Genomic DNA, 25,851 nt, shown 5'->3' with positions numbered 1-25,851 from the left:
GTAGCATCTCGACAATATCTCCGAGAAGTATGTAGAGCGGTTGGGTCTGATTGTTTGCGAACGTAGGCCAGGGCCAAGATCAGCGTCTCCAGGTTCCATTGGTCTACCTGGCTGGGCCCGAAGGCAGTCCAGGGCCGAGACAACTGTTCGCTAGATTTAGATCCGAACCTTGGGATTTCGACGATGTCGACCATCCAAAAGTACCCAAAGAGGCCAGGTTTGGCCTCTCCGGAGGCTTTAGGATTTACTTATAGCTTGTATGGACGGCTGCAAACTTTATCTCTATCTGATTTCTTGTATCTTGTAATGAAATGTTTCCCGTTCATGGCCATCGTGGGGCCGTCCATGCACGACCATAATGGACCGGGCAAACGATAAACCTCACACTCTTCCTTACTTTGGCCCGCTCTCGCCTGCTCTCGCCCATCTGTCCTTTGCCATCTCTAGTTCCTCATCCGTTTCCTCAATCTACAATCGCACACCCTGGATTTCCGCAATCCAGCCCTATTGCACAAATACAAGCACGTTTAAAGCCACATCCACGGCCATACCGCGCTCATCTCTTTGTCTGTTGCCGGTACGATAACCCTATACCCCGCCAGCCATCCAGGAAACGAACTCTTCACCGAATTCGCCAGCTGCAGACATGGAAAAAATCCGGTCAGTAACCACTTCACCTCCTCCCGTGGAGGAGGGAGACGGACGACTCCTCGGACTTTTCCACTCCGGACATGGAAGCCCCCTCTCCCTCAGCAATGGTCGATGCGGTTGCAGCGGCGGTTCCTACACCGGGAAACCTACCACCAAGCTCTCACGTTGCGGCCACGGAAGCGGTCCTGCCGGAATCCGGAACATCTACACCGACCATGGCGGAGATTGACAGTAATCCTACGACCGCCGAGGGTATTCCATCCGGTAGACCGCATGTACCGGCCACACACCGCTTAGGTGTAAACAATCGTGCCCGTGGGACGCATAGACACCTTCTGCACGTTCCGAAGCGTGAGCAGCTTCCGGAAACCGGAAAAAGGTTGGAAGAAGCCGGCGGGGTAAAGAAGCGGGCTGAATCGAAATACAGTGGATATCTAGCACAATTGAGGGCAGATGTTGGTAAGCGTGCTGGCGGGGCTGGGATTGGAGTCGAGTACTGTACTGACGGCGAAGAAGCGAGGCGACAACGAAGCCAGCGCCCGGGGATCGGGAATCTTCTGAACCTCTTGGGTTAGCTGGTGGCAGGATATTCCCCCATCCCTAGGCTGACGGACAGAAATTTTTCCCCCGAGAAGACCGACGGAGCGGAGATGAAACCAACAGAGACGAAGAACACGAAGAAAAAGAACAGGAAGGGGAAGAGGAACCCTACGGTGGATGAATCTACAGGCACAACACCAAGTCGACTCCCCGGCCAGGAAGTGGGATCCAGAGACACGGTTCTGACTCAACCCACTGAATACCCATCCCCAATCACGCGGGTCCCAGCCCAGGGGATTCAGGCCTCCGAACCGGAAAATCTCAGTAAATTGCAGTGGGGGTAGGCCATTATCAGCGGTCAAGGACAAAAACTGGGGAAAGGCTGCTCTCTGGAAAACGGAGAAGGCTTTACAGCGCCAGCAAAAGACCAAAGAAACGGCCCTCTCCCAGGTGGCAAACAGCACTCAACAAGCAGAGAGGTCCCGTAAGAAGACATTTTCCCAAGCATTGGAAAATTCTGTTCGCGAGATGGAGGAGGCGACGGCGGATAGCCCTCAACCAGCACAGAGGTATTGTGAGATGAAATATGCAAAAGCCTTGGAAAATTCTGTTCGTGAGATGGAGGAGGCGGCCGGCGTTGTCCAGGAGATGGCTCGAAACGCTTTGTATCGAAATATCTTGGTGATGATACGGTGGCAGAGAAGTTACGTGAGGCGACAGAATTGATCGGACAATTGGAGGAGGCTGCTCGCGAAGCGGAAAAGGTGGATCTGCTAGGCCCGCACTCGGAAGATAGAGTGACTTCGGGAATTCGTCGGATACACGCCGGTTTTCGGCCGGTGGAGGAGAAACTGGAGGAAGATGAATGGTCGGGGGAGTTAGCATTGGGTCTTATGGCCCAGCTCAAGAAAATGATGACGCTAAAGAAGGCTGAGAGTGAAGCGTCCCGAGGATATTTTCCTCTGGAGTTGATAGCATATTGGCTTAAGGCTCGTATAGTAGGGAGGCAGATCTGGCGCAAGAAATGGATGACGCAAAGGAAGGCTGAAAGTGTAGCGTCCGAAGGAGATTCTCTTCCGGACTCAGATACGGAAAGACTTGTAGGAACGCCCAAGGAAGACTCGGCAAATGACGACGAGCAGCGGCGGAAGGTTATGGAGAAAGAGTTGGAAAAACAACGTCAAAGGCGTCTCAACAAGGCAAGGAAAATCCAGAAGAAGGCATTGTTGGCCAAAGAGAGGGAGGAGAAGAAAAAACAGAAGGAGGCCGCGAAAGCAAAGAAAAGGATGGCGAAGCACCAACCGGGAATGTTCGTTGACTTTAAGAATTTGGGTACGAAGAAGCAGCTGTTGCAGATAAAAGGACATGCTTTGCATTCGCCGACTACAGTACAGAGGGACATGGTAGTGAAGCCCAACAACGGAGATATGGATGTCACTCCTTCGCAGATATCGCGTTTGGAAACCAATGGATCAACTTCAACCGAGCACCTCCCGAAACTACCATTACCCGCAAGCCCTTCGGATTCGAGTCGAACGCGCAATGAGAATATCGTGGCGGTAACCTTTTTAAAAAGGGCTCCATTCCTTCTTCTGGAGTAAGTAGCTAGATTACAATGTAAGAGGTATGAACTGACGATGTATTTAGGCTGCACCTGTTGATGGCGCACAAACATCAACGACAGACGCTCCGATCGAGAATCTGGTAGGATTGGTTAAAGCGCCTCCGCGTTTGCCTGGGACGAGCATGGGATCGTCAAGCGCGCCTGACATTGCTCAGCTCAAGTCGCAAGCCACACCACAGCCTTCACCTTCACGGATAACCCAGGCACCAACGAAACCAAATAATCATCCTGCTCGCCGGCCCATGGTCGATTCGGCATTTCAACATCCTTCTCAGCCTGCTCCGAAGCCCGCTTCTGAGTTGACGAATAGGGTCGCTATTGGACTGGCCAAACCGGCAACCCGAAGAGCAGCATAGGAAATGCCGCCTCGGTCAGGGACGAGGCCCGCAGCGAAGCCTTCACCCCGAACCACGCCTCTGTCTACAACTAAGCCGATAAGCACAACCTATTGCTAAGTCGGATACTCAGCGAGCCCCTCAACCCGTAGACGTACTCCAGTCTCACTCCGGGACCCAGCCTCGCCTGCGACCTACAAGCGAATCTGCGGTTCAACTACCTCAAGACGTTTCTCCGAGGGATCCCAGTGCGGAGGAGAATCGCACAGATACGACAATTAAGCCGGTAGCACAACCTGACGATGTTTCGGATACTCAGCGAGCATCCCAACCCGCAGACTTACTCCAGTCGCACTCCGGGACCCAGCCTAACCTGCGACCTACAAGCAAATCAGCGGTTCAACCACCTCAGGACGGTTTTTCGAGGGATCCCCGTGCGAAGAAGAATCGCACAGATACGACGCCACAGGGTCATACGCCAGGTCCCTACAAAGAGATACCAACATTTACACCGCCCAGAAAGAGGGCTAGACGACCTACGAACGCAAAGTCAAAGAAGTGGCATCGAGAGCAATCGGAGAAAGGCTATGGCTATAACCAAAACGTACCAAACATTCCTGTCCCCTATCCCCCAGACAATAATCAATCTCTTTGGTGCCCGCGGCCAGCAATACTGCAATTTGTGGACGATTCTCAGGCAGCAGTAGGTGGTATCGTCTGGGTACCGGGAGACCAATTCCTGCCTGCTCCTCCCTTTCCTTCTCTTCCCATACGTCAGTTGCCCGTTTGAGACGGTCTGGTGTCAAATCCACCAGCCCTAGTGACGCAACATCCGCAGCCGGTTCCGTCTCCATGGCTGGGTCATTTGCCCTATTACTCACAGCCCAATGCATCGGCACCAATGATGCAACTCGGAGTCATGCAGAGCGGGATTTCTCCTTGGGATTACTCAGGCAATATGCGCCCCAACGGCCCGATTAACACCCAAAACCACCATTGGCAGGGACAGAGCCAGCACCTCCATGGCCAACATCATCAAGATCAATATCACAACGTGCAACAATACCAGGCGCAACAAAATGCACACCCGTACCCGGTATATGGACCGCAGGGAGGTGGGTACCAGCCGGAACTGTTTCGTCGAGGATCGGAACAGGAAGTGCAATATGGTCACAATGAACAAAATCCCCCGTATCCACATCACCGGATTCAACAGTACTAGGGCCAACCACAGTTGCGACCGCCGCCGCCTATCCATCCCGATGAGTCTCGGAATCAGAATCGAGCGGCCTCTAGCAACGTGTACCCACAGTCAGAATCACTAGAGCTCGTTGGTGGGGACGCGCCTTCATCAGTGGCTGGTACAAAGCCAGTCTCGCAGCTGTTGCCTGTACCGTAGAGGACCTATCCAAGAGCTCCACAGGTGGTGTACTCAACAGTGCTGGGCCAATTCATAACGCAAACGACGGTGCCATCAACCTCCATGGCCCATCAAGCTGCTTCACTGAAGCCCCAAGTTTCTCAAGACGCCTCTCAGACAGAAGCTCTGGTAGTGAAGGAAGAATATCCAGAATTCGCGTGGGACGAATGGGCGAGGGCTCCCGTCGAAATGCGGAACCGCGGACGTTCCAATTCGTGGGCGCACTCTCTACGTGATGACGATGACCACCAGGGCGAGTGAGATTATGGGTTCCTATCGCACTCCGCTATGCTGTCGTTCCTTTCGATGTTTTGTGGCGTTTTATTTTTGGTGAACATTTTGGCGTGTTCGTTTTTTTTAGTGTATCTGGTTGATGGAATGACTCCTGGCGAGGTTTCTGGATGTTATTTGCATCGCTTTTGTGCCGCTTTTATTGATTACTCCTTTTGGCTGGTAGTTGGTTTATATTGTTTTGCTGCTTTGTGGTAATGGAAATGTATCTGCATGTTCTCCGAACCGGTGAGGTTGTGCCTGGTGTCATGTTGGAGTTGAATAGATACCAGTAGCTACTTGATGTAGATATAGTACCGTGGAGTGCGAAGAATGGGCCGTCGTATGGACCTATGTGGATACTGGTCTAGCCTCCGCCCTCGCATGGAGTAGACTGAATGAACGGGCGTGCACGAAGATCTACCTGAGTAGTTGGCGACAGCGGTTCTTTCTGGCTGCTGGCTATCACTCGACTAAGAGGAAATAATATCTCAGTTCTGTTTCTTTTGTGCTTGGTGTGCCGACACGTTATTGCCTGAATGGGAAGCAAAGTAAATAAGAACATATAGTTGTCATAGAATTGTCGCTCATATCAGAGACCACGATGCTTGATACGGAACACCTTTTGAGATACCTCTTGAGTGAGAAATTACGGTACCCAGCCACTGCCGCGATGAATTGGAGTTCTTGCGAACATCGGCAGTGCAGTCTCGGAGCCGAGCCCGTGTTCCTACGCCGAGACGACTAAGCAATACTTTTCTAGGACCATTGTGCCACTGTGCCACTGGACAACCAAGTTTGCACAGCCCCGTGTGACATCACGGCAGCGTTATGTAAAGGGCCGCCTCCATCGTCTGCGCAACTTTGCAATTCACACCTAGAGCTTCCCCCGCAAACAGCAGACAACACCAGCCAACAAGGAACCTAACGACCCAAACCAAACGACCGCACATGTCCATCCACAAAGCGCTTTCGATCTTCTCCCGCGACCCGCCGCCCTACGAGCCCACCAAGGTCACGTACACGCTCCCGCCGTCGACGCACGACACACTGATCACGTGCACGACGTCGTCGTCGCAGCCGAGCTACCACATCCCCTCGCCGCTGACGACGCGGCTACAAGAGCTCATCATCTCGGGCGCGGTGCCCTCGACCTCGAGCACCTCCTCATCCTCCCTCCCGCGCTACCGCGATGTCTACAAGATCATGCGCCTCCCGTTCGTCGGCTTCCAGCTGACGTCGGGCAGCACGCGCGCGCAGTACCACCTCGTCGCCAGCGCGTTCCAGTCGCGGCCCAAGGAGCGCGGGTTGGTGTTCCTGCACACGCCGCTCGGGAATCTCCGTACCGGCGAGGACAGGCCCGCGCTGAAGGTTAAGCACGACGCTATTGAGGACGCGGTCACTGGTGAGGTCCTCGCTAGGGGGTTCATGTATAAAACTGGCGAGGCGGAGGTCAGGGCCCTCGAGCTGGCGGAGGGCTACGGCGATGATGCACGCATGCGAGAGCTACTCATTGCGGTCTGGATCTGTGGCGTGTGGAATTCGTCGCTCGAGATGAAGATGCTGGCTAGGCCGGCTATGTTGTTTTAGTCGGGTGGAGGACGTTCTGGGATAAAAAGTTGTAATTATTTTGGTAGGAGTTTTTTTTTTCTCTTGGGGTGGGGTTGAAGGGTTACGGCTGTGGAGTACTGGGGTTGGTTATGATTTTTGCGGGGCTAGGGTAGCTAGAGTAATAGCATGCACTCTATGTATTCCAGCATAGCTGGCCAACCGGTTGATGGGGTTCGGGAAGGACAACTGGATGGATTGGTGGTTGGGCCAGCCGTCGGGCCGCTCCCAAGGCCGGGGCAACGGTATCTAACGGTAATTGTGGCGCATGTCCATAGTAATCATCCACTCGGCTGTCAATCTGTCGATGTCTCGCGATGATACGATATAGTTGGTATACCTACTCTGCACCGCGTGGGTACATCCACTTCAGGACTGCACGACTTCAGGTTCCATTCCAAATACATCCCCTTCAAGACTTCAGGTTCTAGTTATTACCTACATAATACATAGAGTAGCGGCAGCTCCCTGCGCCGAACTACGGAGCTTCCAACCGTTGGCGCCGCGCCGGATACATATGTAGGATGCGGCGGAGGATGCTGATCGTTTTCGCTTGGATGGGAAGGATCAGGCTATTACGGTACATACCGTGCAAGAATGCGAATGAATATTATGCCCCCACGTTGATTTTCTGCGCCAGACTTGTCGATCCTTTGCCCTATGTATATACGCAAAGCGCACTGCTCGTTCGGTCACTGATCGGCCGCGGCCTTGCGGCCAGTCACCCGGGAAGGGCTGCGAACGTGGGGCCGCGGACCTACGGCATATACCATACTATCTACCGGTACATACCTCCTCCACTTACTCCATGTACCCGCCTAGGTACTTATGCATAGGTAGGAGGTCTTTGCTCAGTCCTACCTACTCACAGTTGGACATACATACCTACTTCAACGATTCTACAGAGCAGAAGGAATATTCGGAGACCGATCATAGGTCAGAGTGTACAGCCTCCATTATCGCACCTAGGTATCATCTACAAGTGCTTCGGAAGGGCTCTGGAGCCTGGGTGTGTCCTTCCGTCTGCCAGCTTCCTCCCGTGGCTCTCCTTCTTCTGGAGTAGGTATGTGAATATGTAGGTACTCGACTCTCGGAACTATGCAGAGTATGTAGTATCACACCTACCTACATACATTACTTACCTATAGGTAAGGAAGTATGTATGTTCGTTACCGGGCCTCAGTTCACCACTGATCGGGTTATCCGCTGGCTCTTCAGCCCGTTCCGGCGGTGGCCAGTGGAACTGGAGGCCCGGTCGAGCGCCAGGCCCCCGGATACATGAGTTGCGCTCCCCTGAGGAGAGTCCCCTCGAGCAAAGTCGGATTAACTATATCTTGGGATCCCTTGCCGTCATGTCGTGCCACTCGCGTCGTGTCGTGTCGTGTCCCGTCCCGCTGAACCTGGAGAGTTTTCCGGGTTAGCCCGCTCTACTTTACTCTAGCACGCATCAGCTGGCGTGGAGTAGGCACTAAGAAGATGGTTTTAGCTAAAGGAGACTTCAACTACCGGAGGCGGAGCGGAGACGGTGGAGATCTGCAAGAGTTGAAGTGGCGCTACGGGCGGGGAGCTTATGGTAAATACGGTACTATTGGTAGTAACCAGAGTACTATTAGTTGTCTATTGGACCTGTCATTGGACCTGTCTCAAGATCCATCGAGGCGATTTGCGCCATCATTTTCGGTCGCGCTTCTCCTCGGCGCTGGCTCTCCTTCGGCTTCTTCTTTTACTTTTCCTTCTTCTCCCCACTCGGTGCGATATCGACCGTGGCATCACTAGCATTCCGGGAGGTCAGATACCTATCAATTCTGCGCTCCCATCAGGTTTAGATCCCGGTCACCTACACAACTCCGGACCCACCCAAAGTACTCCGCCCGCCTATCAGTATGTGCGATCTGGCGGGTGTGCTACCGAGTTTCTCGATCGCGGATACATTGCGTCGACGCACATCCAGCTGATCCATCCTACTGGCGGGGAAAAGGGTAACAAGTACTTATACATAGCAGTTACAAGTACTTACCTCGCACTTGGAGGTCCCCCATGAGTACTTAAGCAGTAGTGACTTCCTAGTACTGGGAACAAGTCACTTTCGGGCGCTTGATGGTTAGTTGGGGCTCACTCCGCGTACTCTGGAGCGGTTACTAGTAGTAAACTGGACCCCCCTGCGGGCAGAAGCTGCTGCAAGCTAAGGCGGTTGACTGACAGCTACATGGGAGGGGTCGAAACTTGACGTGAATGGATGCCACCGAACTGCTGCGGCTACATCTACAATGCAACTACACACAATGCCAACCGCAACTACAAGTTACCGCCCCGCATTTGCTTCAACTCGCCCGTCCCCCTTACACCCCCTAACCTCCACACCTGCTCCACCGACATCACACCACAATTACCAACCCTCTCCCTCCCTCCCCCCACTCCTTCTCCTCGTCGCCCTCTCTCTCCCCTCTCCCTTCTCCCCCACTCCATCCCCTCCCCTCCTCCATTCCCGGCCTCCATTCCCCACGACCTGCTCCAATTCTCCCTCAAGATGCAGACTCCCATTGCGGTCGACACCGAATGGGTAAGTGTTTTCATTTGCTGCGCAAGCAAGATAATTCGAATTGTAACTGACGTACGCGGCTCTTGCATCGTGCAGCACGAAGGACAAGATTCTGATCCTTACGACTCTGCCTTTGAGAGTGGAGAGTATGCTGCGCTGAAATTCCCACCCCCATATTTGCTTTCATGATTTCTTAACCGCGCAGTAGTGAGGCTGCGACGCCGTCTCTGGCCTCGTCTATCTACAGCTACACCTACGAGAACGGTCGTAGGTACCATGCTTACCGCTCCGGCAAGTATGCGCTTCCGAACGATGAGGTGATAACCCACTGCTTGTTCCCTTAACCCGAGCGCTCAACCGGTATTGACTACGGCGATGATGCGAATAGACTGAGCAGGACCGGTAAACTAGCTTCCCCTTCACCTATCATCTTTCGCTCTGCTAACCGACCGTCAGTCTGGATATGGCGCATCATCTGAGTCTGCTGCACATGCGCGGCGCTCTCCATCTCGCCCCAGTCATCAAGCCCAAAAACATCCTCGATGTTGGAACGGGTACTGGTATCTGGGCCATCGACTGTGCCGAGTAAGAGTTGATCTACTGGCAGCTTAGCTGCTAGCTGGCTTTTCGCGTAATTCCCGCTGAACACATTCCTGCAGGATGTACCCCGATGCCACGGTCGTGGGAACGGACCTGTCGCCGATCCAGCCGGGATGGCTTCCCCAGAACCTCCAGATCCTGGTCGAGGACGCCGAGGAGGATTGGATCTTTCCCAAGAACCACTTCGACTTGATTCACATCCGTGGTCTCGCCGGTGGGATCCAGGACTGGCCAAAGTTGCTCAAGCAGGCGTTCAAGTATGTTTCACTTCCCAGTGTAACCTGAGCATCCGTCGCTGACAACAGCCCACTCCAAAGCCATCTCAAGCCGGGTGGTTACATTGAGCTGTACGAGTACGCCTTTGCCGTTAAGAGCGACGACGGTACCTACACACCCGAAACCGCGATTTACCGCTACTACCAGCTGGTCAACAAGGCAGCGGAGCGCTCCGGTCGTTCTCTCAACGATGCGCACAAGCTGCCCGAGCTCCTCTCGGGCGCCGGCTTCGTCGACACGGTCCAGAACTGCTACAAGACTCCGATCGGTCTGTGGCCCCTCGACAAGCGCCAGAAGGAGCTCGGAAAATGGATGTGGTACGTTGCCATGAGCGGCTTCGAGGCATACGCTCTAGCGCTGCTCACCCGTTTCCTCGGCATGCAACTGGACGAGGTTGTAGCCTTGGTCGACGCGACTAAGCGCGAGATCTCCGAGCGTAGGATTCACGTTTGGAACCCGCAGTACGTGCACCTCCCCCCCCCCCCCCCCCCCCCCCCCCCCAGCCGCCTTACAAAATCACTGTCTAATCCAAAGTTCAACAGGTACGTCATGTATGCGCAGAAGCCGTTGAAGAAGGTTGCCTCGGCCGCCCTGCCGACCCCTCCCACCAGCGCCGAAGCCTAATGTGCCATATTGAACACAAAAGTTGCTGTACGATAGATATGGTGGGGCGTTAATTTGAGAGGTACCGCGGTTTGCGTTGTACAAATAGGGATGTCAAATCAAAAAAAGTCTGAGGTCCGACGATAAAGTATTACGTGAAATTGTAGAGTGTTTTCTGTCGTGATATCTATGATTGTGATAATTATTGTATGTACTGAACGACAGCAAATTCGTTTCTGTACCTAGATGGTCGTGGTATGTTTTTCCTTTCTTCTGGCCCTACTCCAACACTCAGAATGGAGTGGGGTGGTGTAGATAAGAGTACCTAGCCAATGAATGAACTTTATCCACGATAAGAAGCGAAACCGCTTGGGAGCCGAGACAGCTACCAAATCATCTACTGTACTATTGAGTACTAGTAAACAACGGTAGTCACGCGGTAATCACACGCGGTAAACTTTCAGCGGAGACCGCTAGTGAACTATCGGTGCCGCGAGTGAGCCACAGTGATGTGCACGTAGTCGTGGTTGGCTGGATGGTTATCGCTTAAATAGAGTAGGTAGTATTTACGCGGATGGCAATTGAAGGCTAGGTAGCCGTAACTAGCGAGGGAGCCGTTGCAATAGTAGAACGGCCGAGGCTCTATCGCAACATAAGTCTCCATGTTGGCCTCCACGTGCTTTCCACCGTTAACGGCAGTGAGCTCGAACCCTGGCTTGGACTGTCATTTGACTTCTGCTATGTACGAGAGGTAGTCTCCAATAATTAAGAGAAGACAGTACCAGCTATGTAGTATAGTTACGGTCACGGGCAGAACGTGAGCACACGGAGTAGTACCATTCGGCTCAGCCCTATGAGTGGTAGGTAGTAGCTAGGCAGGTATCGCCAGGTTGGAAGGTTGGAACAGTGGTGAGTGACTATGCGGGAATTCCTGGTTAGTTATAATTAACTATCATAGTTTGTCGTTCGGTTCGGGATGGGGTTTCTACCAAGTATCTATGTAGGACCGTCTGTTGCCTGCTTGGAACGTGTGTTGAGGTTTTATCCCGAGAGTAGAAGGCGACCAAAGATCAAACGCCGGCGTAGCACTGTAGCAGCTATTGAACCTGATACATACAACAATAACCGTCGAAGCGAGGCTACGTTGACACATCTGGATACCGAGTTCCAAGGCTCAACCTTTCCGGTAGTCCATGAGCAGAGCAGACTTTACGGGAATTTGGGAAAATCAGCTATTGCTAACAAATAAGTATTCTAAGCGTTGCCCGCCTTCCAAAGAGATCAATCGCGAACTACCAGATGCACAAATAAGCCCATCACAGAACAAGGAGAATCGTCACTCATCACAGCCACGCACGGCCACAACCACGCCTCAGCCCTCCTCCTTCTCCACAACCCTAACCGCCTTCTCCACATCCACCTGCGCCGCACTCCCATCATCATCCACACCGACCAGCACATCCTCCACATGCGGCGGCAACACGGCCTCCTCACACAGGCTCCCACCCAGTGAGCTAATATAAGTACAAATCCCCCAATACGCCCCCGACGCCGCCATGAACCCAAACAACCAAGCGAAGGTATAAACCTTCCACGCTGCACCGACATTTACCTTCCCCGCTCCCGCAATCGCGCGCGCAAACCCCGGCATAGTCGGCGCAAAACCAACCACGAACGCGACAAACGCGCGTAGGTTGAACCCGCCAGTGTACCAGTACTTACCCGCCGGCGTGCCGTTGTACAGCTCGTGGATGTCGAGCTTCCCCCCGCGCAGGATGTAGTAGTCGGTCACGATTATTCCGGCCAAGGGGCCCATAAGGCAGCTGTAGCCTGATAGGAACGATAACAGCCCCGACGCGGCTCGGATTATGTTCCATGGCGTGGAGATCACGCAGAAGATGCTGATGAGCAGAGTGCCTCGGAAGATGTTGATGTATTGCGGGGCTAGACCGGACTGCAGAGGTAGGTAGGTTAGCTAGGAGCGTCCGGAGAATGTAGTGGATGGAGCAACTCACGATATCATTCGAAAACGGAAACGACCCAGCAGCGATCTGATTGCCAATTGTAGCCAAGATGAACGACGCACCGACAAAGAACTTCGCGGCGCGGGAATCAAACTTCGCAATGACCGCGGGCATGTACCATTCGAACTCGCCCCAGATGTGCGAGTGAGCGGACGTGACAAAGATCGGCGTCAGTGCGCCGAGGGTGCCGATGATGGGCAGCGCAAAGTATTGGTGCGGACCGCGGAGATGGTTCCGTGAGAACCGGCCGAAGTCGGGCATGTTCACTGCCATGCTGGAGAATAGCCCGATTATCACGTTGAGTCCGGTGAGCGCAGAGTACGCCGGCCCCATCGGCGTCGTGAGGGCCATCTTGCCGGTTACTAGCTCGCCGCCGCCCTTGGTGACGCTGGGGAGATGTCAGATGAATCCCGTGGATGGCGAAGGGGGGATAAGACTTACATAACCGCCCAGAGGAAGAGTGCCATGAAGGTAGGAGGCACGATGATGGCTTTGGCAAGGAACAGCAGCCGGAGTTTATGGATCGGCATGATGGATAGCAGCGTCTGCAAGATCCAGTACAGGAAGAAGCACAGCAAGCCCGCCGAGTCGATACCGGCATCGGCTGGCAGGTGGTTCGGAAACGTCTTGAAGCCTGGCCAGATCGCCTCGATGCAGTTCTGTAGGAAGCCTCCGGCTTGCACGCACAGGATTGCGGTCCACATCATCGCCACGAATGCTAGGCGTAGAACATCGTGAGACACTGCATTGAGGTAGGAGACACGAGATACATACCACGGATGATGATGGCCGGATACGACCCGTACATGCCGAATGACGCACGGATGATCACGGGATACGCAACGTGGTATTGAGCGCCCATCTAGCCCATTCTCAGCCTGTAGACCACCACGGGAATGGAACCTCCACGCCAACCTTTCCGGTCAATGTAACAACGATGCTGCAGATCATGAAGCCGAAAAACACGATCGGAATCGTCTCCCGAGCCGTAAAGCCCAGCGACATAACACTAAGCAGTCACTGTAAGCCACGACCACAACAGATTGAGGGGTTGCATACGTGCTGACGGTAGCCGCAAGAGGGGGTGCCAGCATGTCACTGGTCCAATAGGCCCAGTAGTCTATGCCCCCCCAAGTCTGAGCCTTGACCGGGACAGGGTCCAGGTCTTTTTTGATTCCGGAGATTAGGTAAAATTCTGTCGGAGACATGTATGGGTAGAGACGCACCTTCATTGCTCCATCTGGGATCAGTGCCGTAGATGCCAACCTTGAACGGCACCTTAGCACGGACGTGGGGACGAACGCGCTGGGCCAGATTTGATAGTGAGGGAAACGTCTTCATCGTGTGCGGTAAAACCCGGTGATAATCGCTCGCAATGTCTTCTGATTTCGGAGAACCGCACAAGATGGGACGTTAGGCTCCGAGGAGGTTGTGGCCTAGTTTTATGCCCACGTTTGTTATCCCCGCGACGTTCGACCGGCCACGCTGCCCAGTCCGAACGGGCCTGATATCAATCGGCTCCATGATACTGTCCCTCCCAGCAAGCCACACTGATACCGAACGGCTGAACTCGGAAGTGCACATCAACCAACTTCGATACGGAGCCGACCTGTGGACCACGAATGGTGGAATGGCCTTCGCCCGGCCCCTGGGGCCGACGGCCGCACCCCGCAGGGCTGCCATCGGCCTAGAAAAGCCTCCGATACCCCACGGAAAGCCATGAGTGTGGGGGGTATTGGCGAGGTTTCATGTGCAGAGTCGCTTCGGGGAAGGGAGTTGGGTTAGGGCTTCGGCTTATCGTGACAACCGTCATCGTGATCATGCTGTGTTGCACGAACTCGAGAAAGACAACCAGTAATCGTTCGTATATTCCTTTTTTCGAACCCGCATGTGAAGATTGTCCAGGGCGACGGCCGCGGACTGACGGGTGATCTAGAGTATCGAGAAAAACTCGCATGGTGGGAATTGAGGATCGCATTCCGTACACGATAGGAGTTTCAGGAAAAAAGCAACTACACTTGATCGTCATATCATTATCACCGCACCGGGAGAACGAATCAATCGCCGAGAGACAGTCTTGAGGTGAAAACTCCGAGAAATCAGGTCCTTTTCTTCAACAACAGTCCAAACTTCCATTTCTCACGATGTCACCTCACCTTCCAGCAGCGGCCAGCATTCCGGCGAAGCCCTTTCCCTTCCAAGCTCCTCTGGCACGAACGGCACTGCTCGCAATCGACCTCCAGCGGGACTTCCTCTTCCCAGGCGGGTTTGGCGATATTCAGTCAGACACGCAACTAGAAGCCGTCCAGGCCATCCTCCCCGCCTGCAAACAGCTTCTTCAACTCTTCCGCGATCTCCAACTGCCCGTCATCCATACTCGCGAGGGCCATGCTCCAGACCTGAGCGACTGCCCTCCTTCCAAGCTGTGGCGGGTGGGTCAGTCTTCGAGCCCGGGGAAAGTGAAGGTCATTGGAGAAGAGGGTTTACCTGGAAGCCGTCTGCTGATCAGAGGCGAACATGGCCACGATCTTCACGAGCTCGTTGCGCCATTCCCGGATGAGCTTGTCATCGATAAACCCGGCAAGGGCGCGTTTTGGAACACTTGCCTCCTCGAGGAGCTGCAGGCTATGGGCGTGACCCATCTGGTGGTGATGGGCGTGACGACGGAATGCTGTGTCAGCACCACTGTACGGGAAGCGAATGACCGCGGATTCCAGTGCTGTCAGTTACTCTCCGTTCTTGCAACGCCGATGGAAACTAACCGGGGGTGCAGGCGTGGTGGAGGAGTGCACTGCCGGATACAACGATGCCGCATTCAAGCAGCCCAGCCTTGATATGCTCCATTGGTCTGACGGCCTGTTTGGCTACGTCTGCACTCTCTCCTCCATCAAGTCGGCTCTCACATCGTTTTTACCACTTCCCACGGCACAAAACTGGTCAATCGATTCGCCAAACTCGCTCGATATAAACACCCTCGCAGCAGCGTACAGATCTGGGATAACCACGCCGGACGCAATGGTCAGGGCCATCTACGCGCGGATCACCGCCCACCCCCAGCGTTCGGCCATCTTCATCCACCTGATCCCGCTCGCCCAGCTCACGGAAACCTGTCGAACCCTAGAAAAAACGTTCCCAGATCCTACAGCCCGTCCTCCTCTCTACGGCATCCCATTCTCGATCAAAGACTCGATCGACCTCGCCGGTGTACCCACCACCACCGCATGCCCCCCACTAGCCTACACCCCCACCGTCTCCTCCACCGTAGTCTCAACCCTGCTCTCCCTCGGCGCCATCCCCCTCGGCAAATCCAACCTCGACCAACTAGCAACCGGCCTAACCGGCTGTCGGTCCCCCCACGGCATCCCACCGAACCCCTTCTCAGCCACGCACATCCCGGGCGGCTCCTCATCCGGCTCTGCCGTATCCGTGAGCTCGGGCCTGGCCTCCTTCGCCGTCTCAACGGACACTGCAGGCTCCGGCCGTGTCCCGGCGGGCTTCAACGGCGTCGTGGGCTTCAAGCCAACAAAGGGCACGATTAGCTTCCGCGGCGTGGTGACGGCGTGCGAGTCGCTCGACTGCATCGCGTACACTGCGCGCACTGTGGCGTGCACGAGAAAGCTGTGGCGCCTGACAAAAGGGTTTGACAAAAGGGATAGGATGGCGAAGCATGCGCCCGCGGTAAAGAGGTGGGTTAATGCCTTCCCTGAAATCGAGGGCGGGTTTAGGTTTGCTGTGCCCAGTGAGCAGAGCTTAAGCGTGTGTTCGGGCGTGTACCGCCAGCTGTTTTCCGCCGCGGTGCAGTGCATGCGGGATATGGGCGGAGAACTCGTGAGCGATCAGAGTATATGGCCCGTGTTCGAGGCCGCGGGGAAGTTACTGTACGATGGCACTTTTGTGACAGAGCGGTTGGCCGGGCTGCCGAGGGGATGGGCGGACCAGCATCAGGACGAGCTGCACCCCGTCATCCGCGAGATCTTTGCCGCGGTCAAGAAACGCGGGTCAACGGCGGAGGATGTTTACCGCGATTTACACTCCATGATGAGGTGAGCCCCCTCCTCCCTCCCACTACCAATAGGTATAGTTGAGTAACCCCGCCCGACACATAATAGTTTGCGGCGGAAATCACAAGCCATCTTCTCCCCGCAGGGAATAGACGTGCTTCTCGTCCCGACGGCGCCGGCACACCCCACGATGCGGGAGGTAGCGAACGATCCCATCGGCGAGAATTCCCTGCTGGGCACGTTTACGCACTTCGGAAACGTCCTGGATCTCTGTGCGATTGCGGTTCCTGCCGGAACTTATGTGGACGCTGCCACCGGCGTAAAACTGCCGTTCTCGGTCACTATAGTGGGGGGTGAGAGGATGGACGATGTCGTCTTGGGCTTGGCTGCGAGGTTTGAGGCTGAGGTGGGGAAGCGGGTGGAGGTGGAGAAGGAGGGGGAGGTGAGGGCTAAGCTGTGATGGGAATCATGTACCTAGTTCAAATGAACTCGTGAATGGTATCCTTGTGACTACATTCATTTTTCCACAAGGTGTGTGTGAGTGCGAATGAGAACTCAAGGAGAGCTGAAACAACTTCGCAAAAAATCTTCGCTGGATACATTGGTATATCATCGATACTCTTGTCCGTAAAGCCACCACAATCAAACAAAAAACTTCTCAACCATCTGATCCCACTCCTCCCAGCTAAACTCTAATCCATCAGCACTATCACCGACGACCTCTGTCGTTTTCATCTTATCCTCTGCATGCCCCATAAAATTCTCGTCCTCGTCCATCCCCAGCAGACAGAACCTACTATTCTCGCAGCCACCTTTCCACCCACATTTCTTCCACACGCGCCGCTTCAGTTTCCCGAGTAGACAGTAGATCCAGACGGTTCCGTCGGTGTTTGGGCGCCCCGCCGTCTGCGGCGTCAGCCGCCCGCGCAGCACACGGTTGCCGACTAGCGCAAACGCTTCCTCTAGTAGGGCCTTGTCCGGACACTCCGGAAGCAGTATGTGAGACGCTTGCTCCATACGTAGGAGAAGGATGATGACGGCGTGTAGTGGATGCACTAGTCCCGGAAGGTACCATTGGTAGGGCGAGCCATCGACCGTAGCGAGGGAGATGTATGTGCGCAGGAACTCGCGCGAGGCTGCGTGCACGGGCGATTCGTGGCTTGCCATCGGCCGCCAGGGGCCTTTTCGCAGCTGGCGGTGGGAGAGGACGCAGCGCGCGCGCGGTGGGTGTAGAAGGATGAAGTCGCGCGCCCAAGTATCGCCGGTGATCGCCGCCGCTTTCTGGGAAAGGTCGCGGCAGTGGAGGGTGAAGGCTTCGAGCTCGGCGTCGTAGTTCGATTGCCGGAGCCAGCGCTGCATGTTGGTGGTCCACTCCCAGCGTGCTTGGAGCGCGAGGGCCATGGCGGGTTGGAGGTCGGGGAGGACCGGCGGCGGACAGTCGTAGTCCCCCTCGTGCACTATCCGGGGAAGGCCATTGGCAATGGAGGCTTCGACGTCGAGGTACAAGAGGTGGTACCACAGACGCCGGCGAAGGTCGCAGGCGGTGGCGGTGTGTAAACCCAGCTGCTGGGCCGTCCTTACAGCAACCGGAAGGAAGGTGTAGGAACTCAGAGGCAGTGCTTCGCATACGTTCGAGGAGTGGTAGAGCGTGAATGCCTGTAGCAGCTGTAGATTTGGCGCACTTTCAAACGTGCTGCCCGACAGAAGACCTTTGAACAGGTTATCTAGAGGGCTAGTGGAAACCGGTGTGGTGCATATGTGGCCAGCGTGGAGAACTGCGACGATGAGGAGTAGCTCGGAAGACTCGATGGCAGTAGTGCACGTCCACAACGAAGCGTAGCAGTGCGTTACCCATGTGCTGTCGACAAGCGGAAAGATTGGATTGATGCTGGTGAGAAAGGCGTCAAAATACGCGTCGCATTCGTGACGCGGCGGTAACGAGGAAAAGACAAGGTCAATGGCGAGGTAGCTGGAGGATGGGTCACAAGTGGCGTATATCAGACGCTGCACATCATCCTACGTACCGTCAGTGCGTGAGTGGGGACAGCAGGAGTCCATGACGAACGGGATTGCCATCATTCGCAAGCCCCCAAAAGACACCGCCGAGGTAGCGGCCACCGCTGAAGATGGCATCTGTCCGTTGCGTAGCGTCGAGAGATTGCGGGTCCGGCCCCGAGCGTTGAGGCGGAGGTGGAGGCGGAGGAGGGGGAGGAAGAGGTGAAGGAGGAAAAAGCTGTAACTCTTCGCGCTCATCTTCGAGGCCGTTCGACAGCGGACGGTGAGCGAGCCTGCTCGGATCGCCGTCGACGAAGCGGATCTTGGTGCCCGGGGCCGCATATTTGCAGCGCAGGCCGTTCTGCAGACATTTTCCGCAGGTAGGATGGACGCGATCGCACTTCACCTGGACACGGCAAGCGAGTGTTAGGAACGGAAGATAGATAGTCTATAGTAACTACAGTGCTATACAGGAAGTATGAAGGTTGAAGGAGCGCGTGGGCGGGCGAGGTGGGGGATGAGTCTGTGTGACGGCACTTGCCTTTCGCTTCCGGCAGACTAGGCAGCTTGTGGTAGGCCTCGGGCGAGGAGAGGCGGAAGAAGACATCGAGGCAACTGGATGCTGGCAGCTGGACGGGACTGTTTGACGGCTGCTTCCTTATGTAGTCATTCTCGAGCGTGCGAGGGGGCGAGGCGGCGAGTGCTACGGAACACGATCCACGACGTCTGGACTCCTATATACGCCGAAGATAGGTAGGAAGCCTGCAGGCCGTGGCTGTCTATAGCAGTTACTCAGGATTGAGGACTGGGTCGAAACTGACTCGTGAGTCGCCACTGGTCAGTGGTCGCTCCCGAGCCCACGGCGGGCAATTCTGGCGACCGCACTGCACGTGTCACGGACGCTTAGTGAGCGACAGCCGGCCTTAAATGGGTGAGCAAGGGTCGGCCTTGTACGGCTAGCTAGGCCGTTTACGGCAACTCTCGTGCGGTGGGGCTTTGCGGGGAAAGGCGGCAGCATGGGTTGGCCGGTGAAACTCTTCTCCACCGTGCGTTGGGTGGCTTCGCGTGCGCCGGTTTGGATTCTCCTCACGTCTGCACATGCGGAAAGTTCTGCTTAGAAATGTTGAATGGCGATATCATGATGACACTTACGTTGCTGCGGCGTCGGTCGATCTCGAGCGGTGGGAATCTCGGTGGACTCGACTTCGCATAAGAACAAGAGCTCGTCACCCCCGTAAACGTCCGAATAGCTTCAGTAACATACCATACCATACCATACCATACCATACCATTCCGATCGCTCTACACCAAACAAACAACGAAACAAACAAACAAGCAAAACCAATAACAGCAGCAGCCATGAGCAAACTTCTTACTGTCTTCGGTGCGACTGGAAACCAGGGTGGTTCCGTCATCAGGACCGTTCTCGGGCACCCCCAGCTCTCGAAGCAATTCCGCATCCGCGCCATCACTAGGGACCCGTCCAAACCCTCCGGTAAGGCTCTGGCAGACCAGGGCGTCGAGGTCGTCAAGGTATATCCCCACCCAAAAACTACTATGTTCCTACATACCGGTTATCCCGCGCACTGCTAACAAGTTGACTTTAGGCGGACTTGATGGACAAGTCATCGCTGGCCACCGCCATCAAGGGCTCGAATGCCGTCTTTGCGGTCACCAACTTCTGGGAAACCATGTCGAAGGAGACCGAGGTGAAACAAGGACGCAACATCGCCGAAGTTTCCGCCGAGCTCAACGTTGAACACTTGGTCTGGAGTTCACTGCCAAACGTCACTACCCTCAGCAACGGCGCACTTCCGAATGTCGAGCATTTCGACGGCAAGGCCGAGATCGATGCCTACATCCGCGAGTTGGGCGTCCCCATGACCAGTTTTGTCCCCGGCTTCTACATGAGCAACCTCAAGAGCGCAATGCAGAAGGTCAATCTCCCCATCTCAACAAAACCAACTCGGGCATATAGGTACTGACAATGATGCGTAGGGTGAGGATGGTTCGTACACACTCGCCTGGCCGGTTCCAGCGTCCACAAAGTTCCCACTCTTCTCGGCCGGCACGGATACGGGCAAATTCGTGGCGTCGATCCTGCTCCACCGCGAGCAACTCCTCAACGCCAATGTTCTCGCCGCCAGTGGCTGGTGGAGCGGACAGGAGATCGTCGACACCTTCAAGGAGGTGACGGGCAAGAAGGCGCAGTACGCTGAGCCGCCGGCGGACGTGTGGAAGGGCTTCCTGCCAAACGAGAAGATCGCGCAGGAGATGCTCGAGAATTTCTTGTTGGTTCGTGATTATAAATATTTCGGGGCCAATGCTGAGCAGAATTTGACGAGCGCGATCGAGGTAAGAGAGCGTGTTTTTTTTTGTGTGAAAATATGAGGAATAAACGCTGACTGTCGATAGTTGCTGGAGGAGGCACCACGTTCGCTGAAGGAGTACTTTGAGAGTGAGCAGTGGTAGATGTCAGATGTTATGTGGATCGACGGACGGCGATGAGCGGGTGGACTATGGAAGGACGGCCCGAAACGCGGAGCGTCTTGATGTTGGTTAGCTGGGGTTGAACGAGAACGAGAGACTTGTCAATGGAACGTGCGCGCGCGCTTGATTTCGTTTTACGCGTGAGCACATCATATAAGTGACGGTTGACATATAGCCCTCTCTCCGACGTCGTTCCGCCGGAAAGCCTCAGAAGGAACAAGGCAAGGCAAGGCTGTTGGCATGTCATGCAAGGTACAGACTGACATGTCACTATCGAGGTTCTGCACCGCCCGTCTTACATAGGTCGTCACAGCAACGGAGGGTTGCAGGGGTGGGTGCAGGGGTGGGTGCAGGGATCAAAATCAAGCACATCGTCGAGGCTATGGACGAGGCTGACGACGCCGGGCAAAGTATGCACAGGAAAACTTGGGCGTAACTCCTGTCCGTCCTATGCTCCCAAGACGTAAACAAACTACCTGATTGAGAATTCAGCCACAACTCATGTCAGAGGCTCCTGTGGTGCGCGCGCGGAGGTACAGAGAGAGAACTCCCACAACCATCACTATAAGACTTCAGTTCAATATGGACTCTATTTCGTTCGCATCAAATCAAATTTCCTACGGTCGCTATAAATGGGGGTTTTTTCTCTTGTGAACGGTTGAGTTGCGCGTCGCGGCGTCGCAGTCCAGTCCGGACTGCAGTCCATAAAATTGAAGGTGTCATGGCATCACGTTGGATTGTTGGTTGTGGCTTTGGCTGGTTATGGGTCGCCTCGCCCCGCCACCGGACCGACTTTTTTTGGTTTTGGACAGGTTATGCAATCAATGCCAAGAACGATGCGTTACGACGGGCGCTGAAGAACCTCGTTTAAGTTTTGTGCTTACTTACTCTGAAGAATAGGACGCGATTTAAGTAAGACGGGCGGTGCAGAACCTCGAACTTGTGACCGGAACGTCTTGCCATAGAGGTGTAGGGAAACTGCGGGGGTGGGCTCTCGCGTGAACCCGAAGTTCCTGCATGGTGCCTGGCTGCTTAACCTTGCACGGAAACCTTTTCTTCACCTCCGGTGGGGCCACCTACGTATTATCCCATACCTAGCGGCCTCACACGCCGTTGCCTCCGTTCGGAAGACTTTCGAACACTACTCACGTTGATAATCCACTACTTTTCTTTTCCCGGCCAGATTAACTGTGCAATCCCGCAATCTCGCGATCCCGCAATCCCGTCCTTGCCGACGACTGCATTCGTTTCCTTCGTTAAACTTGGCGGAGAATGCTATTCGACGTTCATCACCCGGACGAAACGCCTCTATTGATCATTGCAGGATCTTTGCGGAGCAACTTTGCGGCGACTCTGGCTGCACATTTTTGGAAATCCTACGGCCCGGTAATACCGTCGCCCCTGGCACCCGATGTGTTTATCCGTCGTGTTCGGAAATATTCCCAGGTATACCCATGGCGATGCATTCCACACCATGCTAACTATTTCGTCTCATAGACTTGGGGGGAATGGTGGCTTGAATGATCGGGAGTCGGGCATACAGTATCTGATGGTTTTGGTCGACTAGTAGGAGGGGCTTCTCTATCATCGCCGCATGGAAGTTTTCGAGTTCTCGTCCGAATCTCAGTCGAAATGGCAAACGTGCGGCCAGCGGTGCTACCTAGTAGCCAGGCTTTCTGGGAGCTTTCCCGGTGTTCTCCTACCTACATACTTTCTAGGAACGGCATAATCGGAAAAATCGCCCGCCCTCGCCGCCCTCAGCCCCCACCGCGTTCCTGTCTCCACGTGAGGGTGTCCCCGGATTCACGCCTCGCTACCCCGCCTACCCTACAGCCTCCTTCTTCCGAAATCTCGCATATGCTAGGTGCGGAAGATTGATGCGCATGGTGTTGCCCATTCTTCCTGCAGATTTAGCCCACCGGCATAGTACTCCACTAGCGGTCCAATATATCTGCTACCTCAACGCTCCCTGTCTCCCCAAATTGACGTGCACTCCTACCCTCGTCCCATTGACTTCTCACTCACGTCACTTAGACGGATCAACTCCATCTTCGCCCCGGAATTGCGCGAGGCCTGCGGATGAGGATGGACTCCGAGCGCGATGGCTTGATTTTGTCTATATCGTAGGCTTCACGGTATATAAGATCATTGGACCGTCCGTTCCACTTTGAATCCTCATCCGCAGCAGCCACTACATTCACTGAGCCATACATTCATTCTCTCCGGCTACCGCAGACCACCAAACAGTCCAGTCACTTTTTCCAAAATGAAGAGCATTCTCCTCGCCGCCGCCATGATCGCTGCCGCCTCTGCCCAGCAGGGTGCGTACCAGCAGTGTGGAGGTATCAACTACACCGGTGTCACGACCTGTGTCACTGGATACACCTGTTCGGTCATCAATTCCTGTGAGTACCTGATCAAAAATCCTTCGGATCACCGAGACCATAGGCCGTATTCTGATATATGGAAATAGACTACCACCAGTGTATTCCCGGCACTGCGGCCACCACCGCCCCAGCCACCACCGCCGTTCCTTCTTCGACCACCCCGACTTCTGCCGGACCCTCGACTACGGTTGTCACATCTGGAGTTACCTCTGCCCCCGTGGTCACGGCCACTGGAAACCCCTTCGCCGGAAAGACCCAGTGGGCAAACCCCTACTACGCCTCGGAAGTCTCCAGCATCGCCGTCCCGTCGCTGGTCGCCGCTGGAAAGACTGCCCTCGCCACGGCTGCCGCAAAGGTTGCCAATGTCCCCTCGTTCACTTGGCTGTAAGTTCAAATTAAAGCCCTCGCCAGCTATGGTAGCAATAACTAACGCTTCACTCGTACAGCGATACCCGCGCCAAGGTCCCGAGCATGCGCACCTACCTCACGACTGTCCGTGCCTCCGGCGCCAAGAACGTGATCGTCCCCTTCGTCGTCTACGATCTTCCCGACCGTGATTGCGCTGCCGCCGCATCCAACGGTGAACTCTCGATCGCCAACGGCGGTGCCGCGCTCTACAAGACCGAGTACATCGATGTGATCCGCGCGACGCTCCTCGACTTCTCCGACATCCCCATCGTCCTCGTCATCGAGCCCGATTCCCTGGCCAACATGGTCACCAACATGGGTGTCACCAAGTGTGCCAACGCCGCCGAGACGTACAAGACTCTCACAGTTTACGCCATCAAGCAGCTCGCCCTGCCCAACGTGTCCATGTACATTGACGGTGGTCACGGAGGATGGCTAGGTTGGCCCGCCAACCTTCCCGGTGCCGCGACCCTGTACGCGCAGATCTGGAAGGATGCCGGTTCCCCCGCAAACCTCCGTGGTCTCGCTACCAACGTCGCTAACTACAACGGATGGTCGCTCGCTACCTGGTATGTTTCACTTCCTCCCTCTGCGCTTCTCTCGAGAGATTTATACTGATCTTGTCGTCCTCACAGCCCCTCATACACCACCCCCAACCCCAACTGCGACGAGAAGCGCTACGTCGAGGCCGTCACCGCCGCGCTCGCCGGACAGGGCTGGACCGACACCCACCACATCGTCGACCAGGGCCGCAGTGGAAAGCAGCCCACCGGCCAGCTCCTGCAGGGTGACTGGTGCAATGCCATCGGCACCGGCTTCGGCATGAGGCCCACCAGCGACACCGGACACGCTTCCGTCGATGCCTTCGTCTGGGTCAAGCCCGGAGGTGAGTCCGACGGTACTTCAGACACCAGCGCTACCCGTTACGACTCCCACTGTGGCCTCAGCGACGCCCTGAAGCCCGCTCCTGAGGCTGGAACTTGGTTCCAGGCTTACTTCGAGCAGCTGTTGACCAACGCTAGCCCTGCCTTCTAAGTGCGTGCGGATTGATGTGGGGAAGATGAGGAGGAGGAGATGGATATAGGATAACACTCGTTTATGAAAATTGCCCCATGTATTATTAGATGTATTTTTGGAGAAATGGAGGATGAAAATGGAATGTATTATTGTTTCTACTGGAATTGTGCTCCATCTGGACGGTGTGATTCCTGCCGAATACTCACCCTCGAAACTACCCACGTGAGGTTGGGCCCGTGGTGGTTCCCAACATCGGCGATAGCAACCAGTTGGATGCATTCACCTAAGCTCCAATTAAAATGGGATTCGACCTCTCCGGGTCAACTTGTCAAACTCTGATTATGATAGATTTTTCTTTTCTTATTTAATCATACGGTGCCTGCATGTGAATAGAGTGTGATCAGAGTGCCAAGACCAGACCGTCACGTTTGATTGCGAGTGCTATCTGTGATGCGCATTGGAATGATTCCCGGTGGTTGTTCCTTCTCAACGCACACTAAACTTCCCCCAACACCACAGCTCACTCGGCTGACCAGAGTTAACACTCCGTAACAGCTCACTAGCTTCATTTCAACTCTCTCACTTTCAGCTTAACTCACAACTCCCTCTTCAGCTCAACTCACACCTCCCTCTCGCTCTCTCCCCCCACTCGCTCTCCTCCTTCCCTACTTCACCCACCACTTTTCCCATCTCTTCCTACCAGCCTCAACACCTCGCACTGACAGACATCCGACATGTCACGCCGACCCACTACTTCCAAGGTCCATGTTTGCCTCATCTGCGACGAAGCCTTCCAGACAAAGCCAGCTCTCACTGCGCACCAGACACTGTGTTTGAGCCGCGTATCATACGACTACCTCAACGCCCGCGCCACCGGGACTTCTCTTCCTCCCGCCTCTATAGCGTCCCAGCCGCAGCAGCAAACGGTCATGCCCAAACAGCCGAAGGTATCACATCTGCCACCACCCTCGAAACCCGCCCCGAGTCAACTTTCGCCAGCTTCAGACGGACTACAGGATCGGATTTCTACAGCGGAGATGACGCCACGAGTTGCTGCCCCTCC

The 25,851-nt window shown here is 55.0% G+C and overlaps 8 protein-coding genes across 8 annotated transcripts; 6 read left to right on the top strand and 2 right to left on the bottom strand.

Moving 5' to 3' along the window:
- Window positions 1-755: 755 nt before the first annotated feature.
- On the top strand, window positions 756-3,245 carry BZA05DRAFT_439982 (uncharacterized protein; the record flags this gene model as incomplete). The annotated part of the gene is made up of 4 exons (XM_051486565.1): window positions 756-903; window positions 1,891-2,750; window positions 2,839-3,060; window positions 3,126-3,245. 4 exons carry the CDS (start codon window positions 756-758, stop codon window positions 3,243-3,245), a joined length of 1,350 nt encoding a protein of 449 aa, XP_051343916.1.
- Window positions 3,246-5,647: 2,402 nt separating this feature from the next.
- On the top strand, window positions 5,648-6,884 carry BZA05DRAFT_380821 (uncharacterized protein). The gene has a single exon (XM_051481925.1). The coding sequence runs from the start codon at window positions 5,792-5,794 to the stop codon at window positions 6,428-6,430; it is 639 nt and encodes a 212-aa protein (XP_051343915.1). The 5' UTR covers window positions 5,648-5,791; the 3' UTR covers window positions 6,431-6,884.
- A 1,837-nt stretch (window positions 6,885-8,721) lies between these two features.
- Window positions 8,722-10,609, top strand: BZA05DRAFT_380813 (S-adenosyl-L-methionine-dependent methyltransferase). Its single transcript, XM_051481924.1, has 8 exons — window positions 8,722-9,008; window positions 9,084-9,133; window positions 9,196-9,304; window positions 9,376-9,389; window positions 9,444-9,572; window positions 9,647-9,844; window positions 9,905-10,324; window positions 10,406-10,609. Exons 1-8 carry the CDS (start codon window positions 8,976-8,978, stop codon window positions 10,485-10,487), a joined length of 1,035 nt encoding a protein of 344 aa, XP_051343914.1. The 5' UTR covers window positions 8,722-8,975; the 3' UTR covers window positions 10,488-10,609.
- A 1,121-nt stretch (window positions 10,610-11,730) lies between these two features.
- Window positions 11,731-14,004, bottom strand: BZA05DRAFT_37 (permease for cytosine/purines, uracil, thiamine, allantoin-domain-containing protein). The gene is made up of 7 exons (XM_051481641.1): window positions 13,717-14,004; window positions 13,550-13,655; window positions 13,406-13,499; window positions 13,265-13,352; window positions 12,932-13,208; window positions 12,482-12,878; window positions 11,731-12,420 (listed from the first exon to the last, which is right to left on the bottom strand). Exons 1-7 carry the CDS (start codon window positions 13,829-13,831, stop codon window positions 11,839-11,841), a joined length of 1,659 nt encoding a protein of 552 aa, XP_051343913.1. The 5' UTR covers window positions 13,832-14,004; the 3' UTR covers window positions 11,731-11,838.
- Window positions 14,005-14,462: 458 nt separating this feature from the next.
- BZA05DRAFT_33 (amidase signature domain-containing protein) lies at window positions 14,463-16,972 on the top strand. Its single transcript, XM_051480514.1, has 3 exons — window positions 14,463-15,211; window positions 15,264-16,533; window positions 16,600-16,972. The coding sequence occupies exons 1-3, from the start codon at window positions 14,635-14,637 to the stop codon at window positions 16,949-16,951; spliced, it is 2,199 nt and encodes a 732-aa protein (XP_051343912.1). The 5' UTR covers window positions 14,463-14,634; the 3' UTR covers window positions 16,952-16,972.
- A 1-nt stretch (window position 16,973) lies between these two features.
- On the bottom strand, window positions 16,974-19,317 carry BZA05DRAFT_17 (uncharacterized protein). Its single transcript, XM_051479195.1, has 3 exons — window positions 19,028-19,317; window positions 18,557-18,892; window positions 16,974-18,507 (listed from the first exon to the last, which is right to left on the bottom strand). The coding sequence occupies exons 1-3, from the start codon at window positions 19,091-19,093 to the stop codon at window positions 17,134-17,136; spliced, it is 1,776 nt and encodes a 591-aa protein (XP_051343911.1). The 5' UTR covers window positions 19,094-19,317; the 3' UTR covers window positions 16,974-17,133.
- Window positions 19,318-19,745: 428 nt separating this feature from the next.
- Window positions 19,746-21,202, top strand: BZA05DRAFT_380791 (uncharacterized protein). The gene is made up of 4 exons (XM_051481923.1): window positions 19,746-20,019; window positions 20,094-20,423; window positions 20,485-20,841; window positions 20,902-21,202. Exons 1-4 carry the CDS (start codon window positions 19,846-19,848, stop codon window positions 20,956-20,958), a joined length of 918 nt encoding a protein of 305 aa, XP_051343910.1. The 5' UTR covers window positions 19,746-19,845; the 3' UTR covers window positions 20,959-21,202.
- Window positions 21,203-23,028: 1,826 nt separating this feature from the next.
- Window positions 23,029-24,951, top strand: BZA05DRAFT_345363 (exoglucanase-6A). The gene is made up of 4 exons (XM_051481172.1): window positions 23,029-23,381; window positions 23,450-23,747; window positions 23,810-24,340; window positions 24,407-24,951. Exons 1-4 carry the CDS (start codon window positions 23,243-23,245, stop codon window positions 24,804-24,806), a joined length of 1,368 nt encoding a protein of 455 aa, XP_051343909.1. The 5' UTR covers window positions 23,029-23,242; the 3' UTR covers window positions 24,807-24,951.
- The last annotated feature ends 900 nt before the right edge of the window (window positions 24,952-25,851 follow it).

This window comes from Tricharina praecox, assembly GCF_024521635.1.
Source record: "Tricharina praecox strain CBS 144465 chromosome Unknown BZA05scaffold_1, whole genome shotgun sequence".
Taxonomy (NCBI): Eukaryota; Fungi; Ascomycota; class Pezizomycetes; order Pezizales; family Pyronemataceae; genus Tricharina; species Tricharina praecox.
Note: the sequence above shows the minus strand (reverse complement) of the source record. Positions and strands in the feature narration are given on the sequence as shown.

Excerpts from the sequence above, each read along its gene's own strand:
- BZA05DRAFT_380821 (XM_051481925.1), top strand. The coding sequence starts at position 5,792 with ATGTCCATCCACAAAGCGCTTTCGATCTTCTCCCGCGACCCGCCGCCC.
- BZA05DRAFT_380813 (XM_051481924.1), top strand. The coding sequence starts at position 8,976 with ATGCAGACTCCCATTGCGGTCGACACCGAATGG. Across the intron at positions 9,009-9,083 it reads TTGCGGTCGACACCGAATGG|CACGAAGGACAAGATTCTGA; the intron begins GTAAGTGTTTTC and ends TGCATCGTGCAG. Across the intron at positions 9,134-9,195 it reads TCTGCCTTTGAGAGTGGAGA|TGAGGCTGCGACGCCGTCTC; the intron begins GTATGCTGCGCT and ends ACCGCGCAGTAG.
- BZA05DRAFT_37 (XM_051481641.1), bottom strand. The coding sequence starts at position 13,831 with ATGAAGACGTTTCCCTCACTATCAAATCTGGCCCAGCGCGTTCGTCCC. Across the intron at positions 13,353-13,405 it reads TTGTTACATTGACCGGAAAG|ATGGGCGCTCAATACCACGT; the intron begins GTTGGCGTGGAG and ends AGAATGGGCTAG. Across the intron at positions 12,879-12,931 it reads CTCTTCCTCTGGGCGGTTAT|CGTCACCAAGGGCGGCGGCG; the intron begins GTAAGTCTTATC and ends ACATCTCCCCAG.
- BZA05DRAFT_33 (XM_051480514.1), top strand. The coding sequence starts at position 14,635 with ATGTCACCTCACCTTCCAGCAGCGGCCAGCATTCCGGCGAAGCCCTTT. Across the intron at positions 15,212-15,263 it reads TGACCGCGGATTCCAGTGCT|GCGTGGTGGAGGAGTGCACT; the intron begins GTCAGTTACTCT and ends CCGGGGGTGCAG. Across the intron at positions 16,534-16,599 it reads GATTTACACTCCATGATGAG|TTTGCGGCGGAAATCACAAG; the intron begins GTGAGCCCCCTC and ends GACACATAATAG.
- BZA05DRAFT_17 (XM_051479195.1), bottom strand. The coding sequence starts at position 19,093 with ATGTCTTCTTCCGCCTCTCCTCGCCCGAGGCCTACCACAAGCTGCCTA. Across the intron at positions 18,893-19,027 it reads TAGTCTGCCGGAAGCGAAAG|GTGAAGTGCGATCGCGTCCA; the intron begins GCAAGTGCCGTC and ends TGCCGTGTCCAG. Across the intron at positions 18,508-18,556 it reads TTGCGAATGATGGCAATCCC|GATGATGTGCAGCGTCTGAT; the intron begins GTTCGTCATGGA and ends GACGGTACGTAG.
- BZA05DRAFT_380791 (XM_051481923.1), top strand. The coding sequence starts at position 19,846 with ATGAGCAAACTTCTTACTGTCTTCGGTGCGACTGGAAACCAGGGTGGT. Across the intron at positions 20,020-20,093 it reads AGGGCGTCGAGGTCGTCAAG|GCGGACTTGATGGACAAGTC; the intron begins GTATATCCCCAC and ends AGTTGACTTTAG. Across the intron at positions 20,424-20,484 it reads TCAAGAGCGCAATGCAGAAG|GGTGAGGATGGTTCGTACAC; the intron begins GTCAATCTCCCC and ends AATGATGCGTAG.
- BZA05DRAFT_345363 (XM_051481172.1), top strand. The coding sequence starts at position 23,243 with ATGAAGAGCATTCTCCTCGCCGCCGCCATGATCGCTGCCGCCTCTGCC. Across the intron at positions 23,748-23,809 it reads GTCCCCTCGTTCACTTGGCT|CGATACCCGCGCCAAGGTCC; the intron begins GTAAGTTCAAAT and ends TCACTCGTACAG. Across the intron at positions 24,341-24,406 it reads GGATGGTCGCTCGCTACCTG|CCCCTCATACACCACCCCCA; the intron begins GTATGTTTCACT and ends TCGTCCTCACAG.